This window comes from Carassius auratus, unplaced genomic scaffold (genome assembly GCF_003368295.1).
Source record: "Carassius auratus strain Wakin unplaced genomic scaffold, ASM336829v1 scaf_tig00018938, whole genome shotgun sequence".
NCBI lineage: Eukaryota > Metazoa > Chordata > Actinopteri > Cypriniformes > Cyprinidae > Carassius > Carassius auratus.
In genome coordinates, this window is record NW_020524914.1 from 175,657 (window position 1) to 189,863 (window position 14,207).

At 39.1% G+C, this 14,207-nt stretch overlaps 1 protein-coding gene across 1 annotated transcript; it reads right to left on the minus strand.

The window, feature by feature from the left end:
* Positions 1-654: 654 nt before the first annotated feature.
* On the minus strand, positions 655-13,509 carry LOC113076115 (basement membrane-specific heparan sulfate proteoglycan core protein-like). The gene is made up of 8 exons (XM_026248793.1): positions 13,227-13,509; positions 5,096-5,368; positions 4,716-4,988; positions 4,363-4,641; positions 3,951-4,214; positions 3,282-3,527; positions 3,078-3,188; positions 655-998 (listed from the first exon to the last, which is right to left on the minus strand). Exons 1-8 carry the CDS (start codon positions 13,375-13,377, stop codon positions 991-993), a joined length of 1,605 nt encoding a protein of 534 aa, XP_026104578.1. The 5' UTR covers positions 13,378-13,509; the 3' UTR covers positions 655-990.
* Between the last annotated feature and the right edge of the window lie 698 nt (positions 13,510-14,207).

Consider the following 14,207-nt stretch of genomic DNA (forward strand, 5'->3'; position numbering starts at 1 on the left):
GTGTGTGTGAATGGGTGAATGTGAGGCAACTTGTAAAGCGCTTTGGATGGCCATGTGGTCTGTTGAAAGCGATATATAAATGCAGTCCATTTACCATTTTGTCATGAAGATATAAGTCAGGTGTCTCTTCAGGAATCATAATGCTGGACTGTGACTGACTCCACGAGGTAACCTCACATAAGTGTTACTTCATGGTTTCCTCATCAGGATCTGATCTGCGTGGCTCATATCTGCTGAAGGATGCTAAAGACACAAACATGTCCTCCAGCTCAGGAAACAGACATTACTCAATGATGAACTGTCCACCATATGGTGGTTCATTTTGTTCATAACAATAACTGCATAATCAACCCGAATCCTCAAAAATAAATATGAATAATAAAATAAAATAAAATAAATGAATAAAATAAATAATTAAAAAAGCAAAGTCAAATCAAATAAGCTGAATTGTTGCTAAACTCATGCAAAGAAAAAATACTGATGTTTTTCATTTTATTTTTATTTATTAAATTTAATACTCACACTTCATAACTGCAAAAAAAATATAAACAAAAATACATGAATGTAAAAAGCAGTATGTGGATATATATATATATATATATATATATATATATATATATATATATATAAACTTCTCCTGTCTTAATGGCAAAACACAAGCATTAATTTGTAACTATCAACAAAGGGCTAGTTACACTTTATCATTTTATACTATTTATTCTTTATTTTGAACAATTTAAATGCTGTGATAACTTTAAGTTATGAATTGTGTTAAACAACAGTGCTCACTGGTAAAAGTGTTTTACTATATATTATTGATAGATTTGTTTGCTCTCATGCGTACAGATAATACAGTGTATATGTATCTCTAAAGTAACTGAATCAAGCACGTGTGTAAGCAGTTCACTCAGATTCATTTCTGAAGCAATGCAAGCGTCACTGTGTCTGCTGCTGTGAATCTCTTTTAGCCGTCTGTTGTCTTCACTGCACTCAGAGACCTTTAACAGATAAAACAGATACAAGATGATGCATTATGATGTGAATACTTCAGATCTTTGATTTGAGCTCTTTCTGACAATGATCTACAGTTTTGAGATCATAATGAACTTCAAAATTAACTTAATCACTTAAAGCAGATTTATAATTTAAAATAACCAATATATTCCACAATCTCCGAATGTTACAGGGCCAACAGAACAGGAAACGTGCGGATCCAAATGCAACGCTTTATTAGACCACATGGTAATACAAGCTAAGATCAGACACTGGAAAACAGGAACAGAGGATACAAGACGAAGAGTAATGCATAGGCAAGCGTGGATCTGCGATCTGTGAACAATATCCAATTGGGTGGTCCATTGGGGTCATCCGTAAACAGGCGATGATCAATCAAGGGGAAGACAATCTCTAATAGGGGCAAGACTAGAGAAGTAAAACTAAGACAGACAGAAGGTTGAGGCACAGGACGAAACTAGAATGATTAAACTAAAGCTCAGACAAGAGATAACTAGAATAGTAGAACTAAGACTAGGAACTAAGAACTAAGTCAGGATCTAGAATGATAGAACTAAAGCTAAGAAACAGAATGAAACTCAGAAAGGTAAACGGCCCTGCAGAGTAGCTAATGCTCTCAAGCGCTAAACGCTAACAACACTCGGCCCAGATGAGCAAGAGAGTGAGCCTTTTGTAGAGCATGTGAATTGGCCTCAGATGTGCATCAGTGAGATGCATTGTGGGAGCTGTATTCCAGGGTGATCTGTGACAGTCTGTGTGGTGCAAGAGTCAATGTAAAGCACAGGCAAATTCAGGTGGTGATCGAACAGAAGACTACAAACCCGGTTCAAGTGCAAATCGTGAGTTTGCTGGCAGTTATTATAAAACTATTGTACCATTGTAACACAATTATTGTTTCATTTAATTTTTTGGTTACCCTTCTTCCTCATAGGTTGAGCATAAATTGCATCACCAACTCCAGCATTAGCATCTGAAGAATACAAATCATCAGTAATAAAATAATGATAAAATATAAGATTTATGTATTTCCTCAATGAGCCACTTGACTTTAGGAGACATTCTGATCTGTAGCAAAAATGGTGCATGATGTTTAATACTAAAATAGACAGTACACCCTCCAAAATTAAAATGTTCATAATTTTGCACACCTTTGTATTTGCATTTCTATTTTTGTTATGACTTCTGAGTATGTCCCATCATTTGACTCTGCCATGGAATCATCTGCAAAAAACACAAAATAAAAACATTGATTTTGACTGAAGACTCTATTGTCCAGTTGTAGGGAAGAGTTGGAATAATTTTTTTTTTTTTTTTTTTTTTACCTTTATCCACATATGACCATGAGACCTCTGTATATGTGACCTCCGAATATGACTCTGGATCATCTAAAATGAACATGTCAACATTAATGAATGATATTTACTGATAGTGAATGGTATGTGTTAAGAAGGTTTAAAACTCAACCTTTGTGCCTCTTTTTTACTTCAGTCATGTAGTCATAATCATGATCAGCATCTGCTGGACAACAAACATACATTTGAAGATGAAAGATGAAAAGTAAAACAGTCCTGAAGGTAAAAAAAATAAAAATATATGAAGCTTAAAGGGATGGTTCAAAAATATATTTTGAAAAATATTGGAGTCCAAACTGAACCCAACTGAATTTCATTTGTTATATGATGTAATATAATATATATATATATATATATATATATATATATATATATATATATATATATATATATATATATATATATTGCCCCCAATTTTTATTTTATTTATTTATTTTTTTTGTTCCATAGATGTCAAAGTCAAATACATTTGAAACGACATAAGTAATTATGGGTAAGTTGAGATTCTGCAGATTGATTTGGGACTGATCTCTGGTTAATGTTACGTTGCTGATCTAGAATAGAAACAAAGAGCATTATGGTCACTCAATAGTATCTGCAGTGATTACACTGACTCTTTCTGCTGATATTTAGATCTTCTCATGAGCCTTTATTCATAAACGGTATCTTTCATGTGTTTCTGTTCAGTTGTATTAATCATGTCATGAACACCTTTGTTCTTCTTGTATCTCCACAGCAGCAGCAGAGAGATGAAGATCAACAAGAAAACACTCGATCCCACAACCACAGCAGTGACCAGAAGAGAAGATGAAGAGTCTGAGACTGGAGAACATGACAAACATGCAGAACTGTTCGTGAGTGCCATACTGTATGATATTATTATAGAGGTACATAAATCACTGATTATTCCCAGACCTCTGACTGAGATCCAGCTGTGGAGTGACTCTCCTCTCTCTGTTTTACAGTAGTAGAAACCCTCATCTGACTCTGAGACATTCATGATGCTCATCTCTCCTGTCGTCTGACTCTGGACGAGGGATCCGTCTTTATAGAAATCAGCTCTGAGGATCGAGGAGTTTGTAGATCGATGTAAACAGTGTAGAGTCAGAGTATCTCCCTCAATCACAGGATCAACAGAACTCTCCAGAATCACATCACCGTCTACACAACACACACAATAATGTGAGCTTACTGCAAATAGTAAGAATATATCAAAATACAGAGCTACACATGTTATGAACTGAATTGTACTTAATGCTTCCTGTGCTTTATGCACTAGTCCAACCCAAGCACAAAGATCCATCCCAAACCCTAACCACCGGTGTAAAAACACTTTATTAAAATATACTAATCAGATTGTACAAATTCATCCAGCCAAAAACTGTCCATTTAACTGTCAAGAGACTGTCAGATGAATGTGGACAGGTTTAAACCCACTATAATAGATGAAACTCATCACATAGTTGTATAGCAGTGTCCGTCTGTGATTGGCTCTACAGAAAACATTTAGAGGAAAATGTATGTAGACTTTGTAATTATGAGATGAGAAAGTGTTTAACTGCTGCGATTAGAAACAGAACTCACCGTGTACAGTGATGTTGAGAGGATGACGTTTCTCTCCAGATTCAGACTGACACCAGTAAACTCCAGAGTCAGATGTGCTGAGAGAGACGAGTCGACATGTAGATCCTGTTTGTTTTGAACAATCTTCTATGTTTCTGTCTGTGTATCTTCTCACTGTCCATCCAGCAGAGTTCATCTGATCCTCACAGCTCAGAGAGAGAGAGTCAGACGAGAAGTGTTGACTTCTGCTGGGACGGACCACCAGAGAGACCTGCGACCCCTGACCTGAGAAGAAGAAAACCACTCAGAATCAACAGCATGTTGTGTATTTGATAGTGCTTTAGATCTGATCTAGACTGAGAAATAGAGGGAAGTGTTTGGTGAAGCACAAATACAGATGAACACAATCATAAATGCTGTGCCACAGACTCACCAGTGATCCACAGTATCTGTGTGTTACTGTAGTTTGTGTAATAGGCTGGTCGTCCTCTCTCTGCTCTGCATGTATAAACTCCTGTGTGCTGTAGAGCAGCAGGACTGAGAGTGTAAGAGCCTCCAGCTCCTCTGCTGCTGTCTGACAGACGATCATCATCTCTGAACCAGCTGAACGTCCAGCCTGTAGAGGAGCCTGTAACCTCACAGATCAGAGTCACTGAGTCTCCTTCAGTCAGCCACGGCTGTGGAGACACTCGCACTGCTGCCTGAGCTTCAGCTGAACAAAACATGAGATGAGTTATATAGAGAGAAGCTGTTCACACTGATGATAATGAACACACACAAACTCACCTGATACAGTCAGTGTAACAGCATCACTGCGCTGAGAGTGTTGTGTTCCCATCTCTCCTCTACAGATGTATTTACCGCTGTGAGAGTCTTTAACACTGCTGATGTTCAGCTCTTGTGTTGAGATTGAGTTATTTTGGTAGTTTGTTCCCTCTGTTTCCCATCTGTACGTCCACTCAGTGTCTCCTCCCCACTTTATATCACATCTGAGAGCGACTGTTTCTCCTCTGAACACTTGTTCATCAGGTCGAACCGTCACCACAGCTTTAGGACTCACTTCACAAACACAAATTATTGCATTAGTTTTAGACTCAAAGTTTAAGGCGTTCTGTAGATATTGTCTGTGATCTGTGTGTTGTGTCAGATGCTATGTTCTCTCTCACCTGTAACATTTACCCACAGTGCATCACTGTATTGTGTGTAGTAGACTGGTTTCCCTCTTCCAGCTCTACACCAGTACTGGCCTCCAGCAGACACTGAATCAATCTTCACTCTGTAGGAGTTTGTTTGTGTCTTCGTCTCTGAGTGCAGTGTGTGTTTGTACCAGTAAAAGTCCCATCCAGTGGCTGGATTCATGTGACAGATCAAAGTCACTGTGTTTCCTGTCAGTGCAGCTCCTTCAGGATCTGATGTGAGTTCAGGCTTTGGCTTCAGATCTGCAGGAGAACAAGAACACATTCAGATCCTGAAGAGTCAGAGTTCAGCTGTGTGAGACTAATCATTGAGTATGAGTCCCATGTAAGAGCTGAAGAACCTCAGACACTTTGATCTCCTGAGAGACAGACAATGCAAACACAGTGTATTAACATAGACATCTGTTTCAACATCTCACTGAGAGAAGATGCAGAAAAAACACCTTTCTCACCTATACATCTGTTCCTTTTCACCCATCCTTCACTTCACTCAGCTCTCTCAGGATGGTCATTAGCAATATATAATATTCTAGATGACTGCAAGTGAGATTCAGAGTCATTCTTTATATCATTTAAAATGTCTCAATGTGACTGATACGATGGTCTCAGTCTTACAAGAAGTAGACTCCCAGTTTCTATCATGCAAATCACTATCTGCCCCTAAAAGGTGTAAAGTCTACATGTATAGGTCTTGATCAATGCACATTCCCGTTGTTAGTTCCTGTCTCTTTTGGAGGATGTTTGTCTTGGTCTAAGTTTTTAAGGACATGTTGAAAGAAGGTGAGGGTGATTCTGTAGACAGATGAGTGTGGAGTTTGACTATACTCTCCAAGGTTATTATATAGCTTTGAATCTAAATGATAAGCCATGGTTTACAGTAAAACTCAGACATCTTCGTCAGGCCAAAGAGGATGCCTACAGAAATGGGGACAGGGTCTAGTACAATCAGGCCAGGAACACACTGAACAAAGAGATAGAGCGGCTAAAAATACCTACACTAAAAAATTGGAAGACCTGTTTACTTCCAACGACTCAACTTCAGTTTGGAAAGGACTGACAGCCATCACTAACTACAAGACACGATCCCCTTGCACTGAGGTTAATCTATGACTTGCTAACGACCTGAATGAGTTTTATGGTAGATTTGAAACCACCAACACCCATTCTGACCATCTCCCTACACATCCATTAATTGCAATCCCCCTCTCCATATCTCCTGCTCTTCAAATCTTCAAAGATGATGTGCTCCAGGTCTTCAAGAAGAAAAAAAGAAGAAAAGCATCAGGCCCAGATGGCGTTACACCAGCCTGTCTGAAAACCTGTGCTGACCAGCTGGCCCCCATCTTTTCACAGATCTTCAACAGATCCCTGGAGTTGTGTGAAGTGCCTTCCTGCTTCAAACGCTCCACCATAATCCCCATTCCAAAGAAACCCAAGATAACAGGACTTAACGACTACAGACCTGTGGCTCTAACGTCTGTCGTCATGAAGTCGTTTGAAAAACTGGTTCTGGGTTATCTGAAGGACATCACTGGACCCTTACTGGACCCCCTGCAGTTTGCTTACTGAGCAAACAGGTCCGTGGATGATGCAATCAACATGGGATTGCACTTCATCCTGCAACATCTGGACAAAACAAGTGTCAGTGGATCACCAGCTTTTTGACAGATAGGCAACAGTTAGTGAGACTGGGGAAATTCATGTCAAACAGCCGCTCCACCAACACTGGTGACCCTCAAGGATGTGTTCTCTCCCCTCTGCTCTTCTTCCTGTACACCAACGACTGCACCTCAAAAGACCCCTCTGTCAAGCTCCTGTTCTTGAAAAGATTATTGGTGCTCCCCTGCCCACCCTTCAAGAACTCTATACATCCAGAGTGAGGAAAAGAGCTCAGAAAATCACTCTGGATTCTTCACATCCAAGTTACCCCATCTTTGAACTTTTGCCATCTGGCCGGCGCCTCAGAGCCGCAAATACCAGAACAGCCAGGCACACTAACAGTTTCTTCCCCCAGGCAATCTACCTCATGAACAGTTAAATGTTCCCCACTTATGCTTATGCAATAAAAATGTGCAATATCCTTATATTTATTTGTTACCCCTCCATCCTTTTACATCCCTGCATCTTACTCAATCCTATTCCATTATCATTTATAGCACAATTGTTATACACTTATTTATTTGCCAAATGTTTTTTTTTTTTTTTTTTTTTTTTTTTTGTTGTCTATGTGTACTGAAAGCTTATGTCACTAAAACAAATTCCTTTTATGCACAATCATACTTGGCAATAAAGCTCTGTCTGATTCTGATCTTAAAATGTGTTTTATTTTCATGTAGTTTTCTAATTTGATATAAAATTCAGATTAGTTTGTATTAGTTTATTTAATAATGTTGTTAGTTTTAGTTTAGTTTTTATTTTGTTAACACATTTTTACAAAATAATATATTCTAGATCAATATATTCTAGGTGCGGCCTTCTAGAATATGAGTCTGTCTAGACTGATGAGTTTGTGAGTATGAGAGCCATATATCCAGCTACTAAAAATCGTCTACTCAAGCATGCATTAAACATAATGAACAAAAAGAGTTTGCAAGTACGACGTGAATTTTAGGAATACAATATTGTGTGGAGCAGTTACTTATATGACCTTATCTATGTTGCATGTAAAAATAAATATGTAATGAAATAATTATGGTTGTGCACGAGGCCGAATACCTTATTTGGAATGTCTCAGATAAAGGCTTCAAAAATGGATAACGGACAAGGAATAATTCTGCCTGAATACTCGGCTGAAGCTGGCACAGTCCGTTTTAGCTAGACAACAGTTGAGTCAGGGGATCAATGCAATGTTATACACAACCTCTAAAATGTTAGAGGTTTGTGTACAATTTACATATATAATTGTTGCATAATTAAGGCTATGAATTAAGAGTTTATTGATAAAAAAATATAATTATGTGTTTGTATTCACAATAGTCTTGCAACCCCTATAATGTACAACATTAATTAGTATGTCATTGTTGTAAAGGGTAAGTTTAAGGCTATCTAGGTGTAGACGCAAATAAAATGCAACCAAACAGGTAGAAAATTAAATTAGAAACATCAAAACGTTTCAGCATAGAGCGCAGGCTACAGAGTGCTTTGGATAAAAGGAAAAAGTGGTGTGCCCAACGTTTTCTACACTTTTTCAGTCACGACATGCAAATGTGGTTCCCTTTCGAGGGAACTTCGAACTGCGTCCTCAAGGGGGCGCTTTGGGGAACACCTCGTCGTGACCCGTGTCTGAAGCATACGTTGAAAAACTTGTTACTACAGACGCGACTATAAATCAGCACCGGGAGAGCACGTCATTATCTTCTTCATCTCCAACTGACTGTTTTGTTTGAAGCGTGCATCTGAAAGAACCGATAAGGGCGATCTTTCTCTGTTTATCATGGCGACAACTAGCAAGCATTTAGACGATGTGTGCATCCGTGTCTGCGTTATTTTGACACCAGATGACACACGCAATCTTTGCGTCATTTGTTTGGGTGAAGAGAACGCACGCGATGTCTTTGAGGAGGCAATCTGTGTGCATTGTGAGTGTTTTTTCAATGGAAAAAGCTCCGCTCTTCGTTCGTTCGTCTCTCTTCTGATAAAAAATAAAAAGGCAAGCTATCTGCTTCCTGCGGTTCAGGATCTGTCCACGCTGAGGCGGGGAAGAAAGTGAGCTCGTGAGAATACAGGTGGATCTGTCTGAATAGTTTAAAGAGGGACTTTCCCTTTCGCGATGTAAAAAAAAAAAAAAAAAAAAAAAAAAGAGGAGCGGCGGACAAGAGAGCCCTGGGAGGATGATGTTATATCTTTAACACTTTCTCATACTGAGGTTAGTGCTCTGCTGGGTTTTACCCAGGAAAAGCAGGAGATATTTGAGGATGGAGAAGAAGCTGAGGCTGAGCCTTCTCAATTCTCCTGCCCTGTGTATGTAGAGCTGTTGGAGGTTATTGAGTGAAAATTACCTTTTGACCATAGCCCTCCAGCTCTGGTGAGCCTTTAATTTGTGCATGATCTCCATACAGAGATTAAAAAGAAATGAAAGATGCCGTTTTCTTCTCGCATCCATCGGTTTTGGCATTAAAGTAATCTGCCGACATCGAGGTGATGCGCGAAAGCGGCTAGGAGGGAATGCCCCCTGTAGAAAGAGCTAAAAAAAATTATAAATAATTTATACATTTTTATCTGTGAATTTTTTTTCTTTCTGCAGGGGAAACCTCCTCTCTTAATCTCCTTCCTTGCCATCTAAGCCCCTTCAGAAAATCATCTCGCTTAAATGGCAAGGCATACGCAGTAGCAGGTCTGGCTGTGGCTTTATTACACACAATGCTGGTGCTTCAAGCATATCAGACTGATCTGCTAAGAGACCTGGATAGAGGCAGGGGCCTTTTTCTGATCAGGTAGCTGAGCTGCGCCACACCACGGATCTCTCTCCATGCTACCAAGCAGGCCGCCTCCGCCATGGGCAGGATTATGGCGGCCATGGTGGCAGCAGAGAGACATCTGTGGATGAACAGACATCGGGAGGAAAGAAAATGCTTTCTGCTCGATGCTCAGGTTTCGCCTTCTGAACTTTTCTGTATTTCCGTTGAGACAGAGATTTGAGAAGTTCAGGGAGACGAAAGCGCGCTCTGCTGCTTTCAGATCCTTCGTTCCACGAAGATCCAGGTCTGAGCCCAAACAACATAGGGGTCCTGGTCTGTCTCGATCTGAGGATCAAAGATGGGCACAGAAGGCTAGTGTCGCAACTTGCGCTCCTCCCCCACCTGCGGGCAAGGGTTATAGGAATCGTGGGTCACGAGGAGGTAAGCAGAACCTAAGGGGTATGATCTAGATGAGGCAGCGTTCTCGTCCGAATCGGAGTGATACCGAGGTATCTACTCGTTCCCTTTGGGGATTTTTAACCCTTAACCCAGGTTAACTTCTGCTTTTATCCTCCCCTTCCTAATTCCCCTGTAACCACCAGCTCTCCACCTGATCGAGGTTAGGTGGAAACCTCTCGCATAACAGTCTCCTATGCTGGACCTATAATGTTTTTATGGTTCTATGTCCATAGCAACCACCTGACTGATGGTCCAGACTAATAGGAGGCACCCCTTGAGCGGGGCTCTGGCGTAGGAGGGTGGGTGAGTAAATGTAACCCTCTCTGTATATACTTATGTGTATTTAATTGTTGGTGGTTACGTGTCTACTATTAGACTCTGTGAGTTTTCTTTGCACTGCTCAGTTACAGTGTTTACTAAACATTCGCCAGCAGCAGCCATCCAGCTTCATGTTCCGGTATTAGGCGGCTGAGATCACAGGTTTCTGAGGGAGCCTCCTTGATCATCAGGCCTGGCACAGCACTGCAGGGAATTTCATGGATGTCTACCCAGGTCACCCCGAGGGGTCTCCTGGCCGCTTAGGGGTGCTGTCGCATCTACCGGGAAGTGGAGGTGGCAGTTACAGAAGTATTCTTGTATATGCTGCCTCAGGTGATGCTCCCTTGCCCGAGGTTTGTAAAATTGAGCTTGCCTCTCCTGTGAGATTCAGCACCTCTGCGATGCTTAGGAACCTTTAAGTACACACGCTAAGCTCTGTGTACTTTCTCAAGACCACATGGTGGTCAGTGTGCACGTGAACACTTTGCGCACTTTCTAAAAATCCACAAGTGGAAAGTTTGCACGCAAGACTCTGCAAACTTTCTGAAATCTTGTACGATAAGGGTTACGCGCTCTGCTTCGTTCCCTTTCTTGAGATGATTAGACCTTGTTTCCTTGTTTCCTTCCTCCTTAGAACAGTATTTGAAAATCCATGCTATGGTAAGTGTGCACGTGTTGTCTTTGCACACTTTCTGAAATCCACATTGTGGTAAGTTCGCACGCTAGTATTCCACGTTCTTTCTAAAATCCTATATGGTGAGGGCTTCGCACAGTTGCTTCCTGCCCTTTCTAGAGTTGTTAAAAGCCCCGTTCATCTTGGGCACTACTCCACCTATGTATCCTCGGATACCTATCTAAACAGGGTGTTGCTACTAGAGAACTGTTGAGACAGCTCTTTCAGCAAGCTTATGCGTAAGCTAGCGGTAGCCCCTGTGTGACAGGCAAGACTTGGTACAAATGCTAGGTTCTCGTGGGTATTCTGTTCCCCAAAGCGCCCCCTAGAGGACGCAGTTCAAAGTTCCCTCGAAAGGGAACGGTATCAGGTTACGTATGTAACCATAGTTCCCTGAGTAGAGACACTGCGTCCTCTAGCTCTCTGCCATGCTTTGGACACAAGCTTAAGACGAAGAAGATAATGACGTGCTCTCCCGGTGCTGATTTATAGTCGCGCCGGTAGTGACGTCGGAGGCTGTCGCCGGCTAACAAGTTGGTGTTTTTCCAATGTATGCTTCAGACACGGGTCACGACGAGGTGTTCCACAAAGAGCCCCCTAGAGGACGCAGTGTCTCATTCCCTACTCAGGGAACTATGGTTACATACGTAACCTGGGACCGTTTTGTTTTGAAAAAAAAACCCAGAAAAAACAATTTTGCTGGACTTGGCCGAGACCAACAAGAACATTTGGCGAGTCCAATGACCAAGTCTGAGACAAGTCCAAGTACAAACAACAACGAGTCCGAGACAAGTACGAGATGATAGAAAAATGTCTCGAGACCGGAGTCGAGTACGACAGCCCTACTTCAGCCACCATTGGATACATTCATGGTGGCTTGCTCACTTCAACTGCCTGATTTCAAATTTGTATGACAACATTTATGTGGCCACACAGAATACATACTTTTTAAATACATACATACCTTTACACTTGATATTTTGGTTTATGTCATTCCTTGGATAATTTGTGAGTACACTGTGTAAATGAAATCCCCCGTATAGTTCAGCAATAAAAAGACAAACAACGTGATTTTGTTTTTATTTATATGGGAAAATGACATGGACACAAGTCATTTTTTATATGAAATATTTTTCACTACATGGCAAGTTTCACATCCATAAAGGCAAATTGTTTGAAAAGAAACTAATTATCCAGTTCAGGAATAAAATGGCTTAATATTGAAACGATACAAAACACACAGCTGCATAGTTCTATACAACTTGGACTTCTTCAATTACTTAAATTCCTCAATTCAGTTTCGCTTTAACTATTTATACCGTGTTTTTTCTTTGTGAATTATTATTGATTATTATGATTGATCTTATTTTTTTTATATTTGTTATAGGCTATATGCAATGATCTTTAATAAAAAAAAGACCTGAGTTTTATATTTATTCACACAAATGCTGGCATCTGCTTTTAACTAACAGATTTGTATATAAACTTAATATATTTAATATTTATTTCTGAATTACATTAAATAACAAAATGAAAAATTTTAGACCCCATTTTATTTGTACCTTCACTACAGCTTTTGGTCTCGCTGTACTAATAAATATGAGTATTGATATTGTTTCGGCCTTTGTTTTTGGCCGCGGAAGCATGGTAGCGGGCCTCGTTATGAACGCACTTCATTTAGAGATCGTTTGCCTTTTCTTCATTTTATTTATTTAGACAAGTAAACGACCAACAAAAAACGCATTAAAATTAAGATACAAATTATATCAAACTAAATTTGTTCCAAAGAAAAGAATTCTACAAACAAAACATATGAAGTGGTCAAAAAAAATAATGTCTGACCCACTTCCCTTCTTCCTGTGTTCAGCCATTCCGTTTTCCGCCCCTTATGACGTTTACAATTTCTTAATTAGCAAATTTAACTAAACAAACCACAAACCAATAATATTTAAACAAATAATATAAAGAAAATACACTTCCTTAAATGGCTACAACAGATATATATCACAAGCACTTTTCCTTTTGTGAAAAGAAGAGTGCTGAATTTAATTTGTAATGTGATGGTCATGTGACTGATACTAAAGTTTGAATTATTTATTGTTTCATAATGTGACTTGTTGCACATTCTGTTAAAATGTATTAGGCAAAAGAAGTTATAAGTTATGTTAAATGAACAAGAACAAAACTAAAGTCTCTCAACTAGACATGTGATCATACTAGAGTGAGTTTATGAGGACAGTGATATTCAACTCACCCTTCGTAGAGAGATAAACAGCAGAGCTTGATTGAGATGAGACTGATCTTATCTGTCCTCTACACCAGTACTGACCCTGATCAGATGGAATCATTCCTCTGATAGTGAGAGTGTCTCTGTTTACAGTGTGACGATCAAACGTCTGTAACATTACACTGTCTGTGTCTTTATACCACTCATATCTCCAGTTACTGTGATCAGACTCAATCTCACACTTTAGATTGACTGTCTCTCCAGTGAATACAGGACTGTCTGGAGTCACAGTCAGTGTAGATCTGGGGAAATCTGTTAAGACAAAGACAAAGTGACTCAAACAGCTATATATATATATATATATATATATATATATATATATATATATATATATATATATATATGTATGTATGTATGTATGTATGTATATATATATATATATATATATATATATATATATATATATATATATATATATATATATATATATATATTGTTTTACAGTACTATAGACTTATGTTAATATATATTATATTATTATTATTATTAACATTATTATTTCACCCCATTCTCTGACTTTAGTAAAACAAAAAACAAAAATCCTCTGCACTTTAAAAAATCAAAAGCTGAGAAAACTTAAAAGTTAAAGGGAACCAGGAGAATGCTGTTTTTTTTTTTTTTTTTTTTTTTACTTTTTGTTTAATAAACTGAATACAATCCAAGAAAACTCAGAAATCCCCTGAAGCTGGTTACCTTAAACTTTTTACATCACAGTTCATTGAACTCATTGCTCAAGTCCTTTCTTATTCTGATTATAGTGCATATCATCTGTAAACACAGTGACAGTGGCTAAAGTAAATATCAAAGATGTCGATGGAAAGCCTTGTCAAAATGTACATGCCATTATAATAAACATAAACCTCCACAAAAACACTCTCAAGATGTGTAGGACTGTATCTAAACAGAATAAAGACAGAATAATGATTTATGAATTGCTTCAGTCCTCCT

Coding starts and splice junctions, on each gene's coding strand:
- LOC113076115 (XM_026248793.1), bottom strand. CDS start 13,377: ATGTTACAGACGTTTGATCGTCACACTGTAAACAGAGACACTCTCACT. Junction 4,215..4,362: donor ACAGATACTGTGGATCACTG/GTGAGTCTGTGG, acceptor TCTTCTTCTCAG/GTCAGGGGTCGCAGGTCTCT. Junction 3,528..3,950: donor TCTCAACATCACTGTACACG/GTGAGTTCTGTT, acceptor TGTGTTGTGTAG/ACGGTGATGTGATTCTGGAG.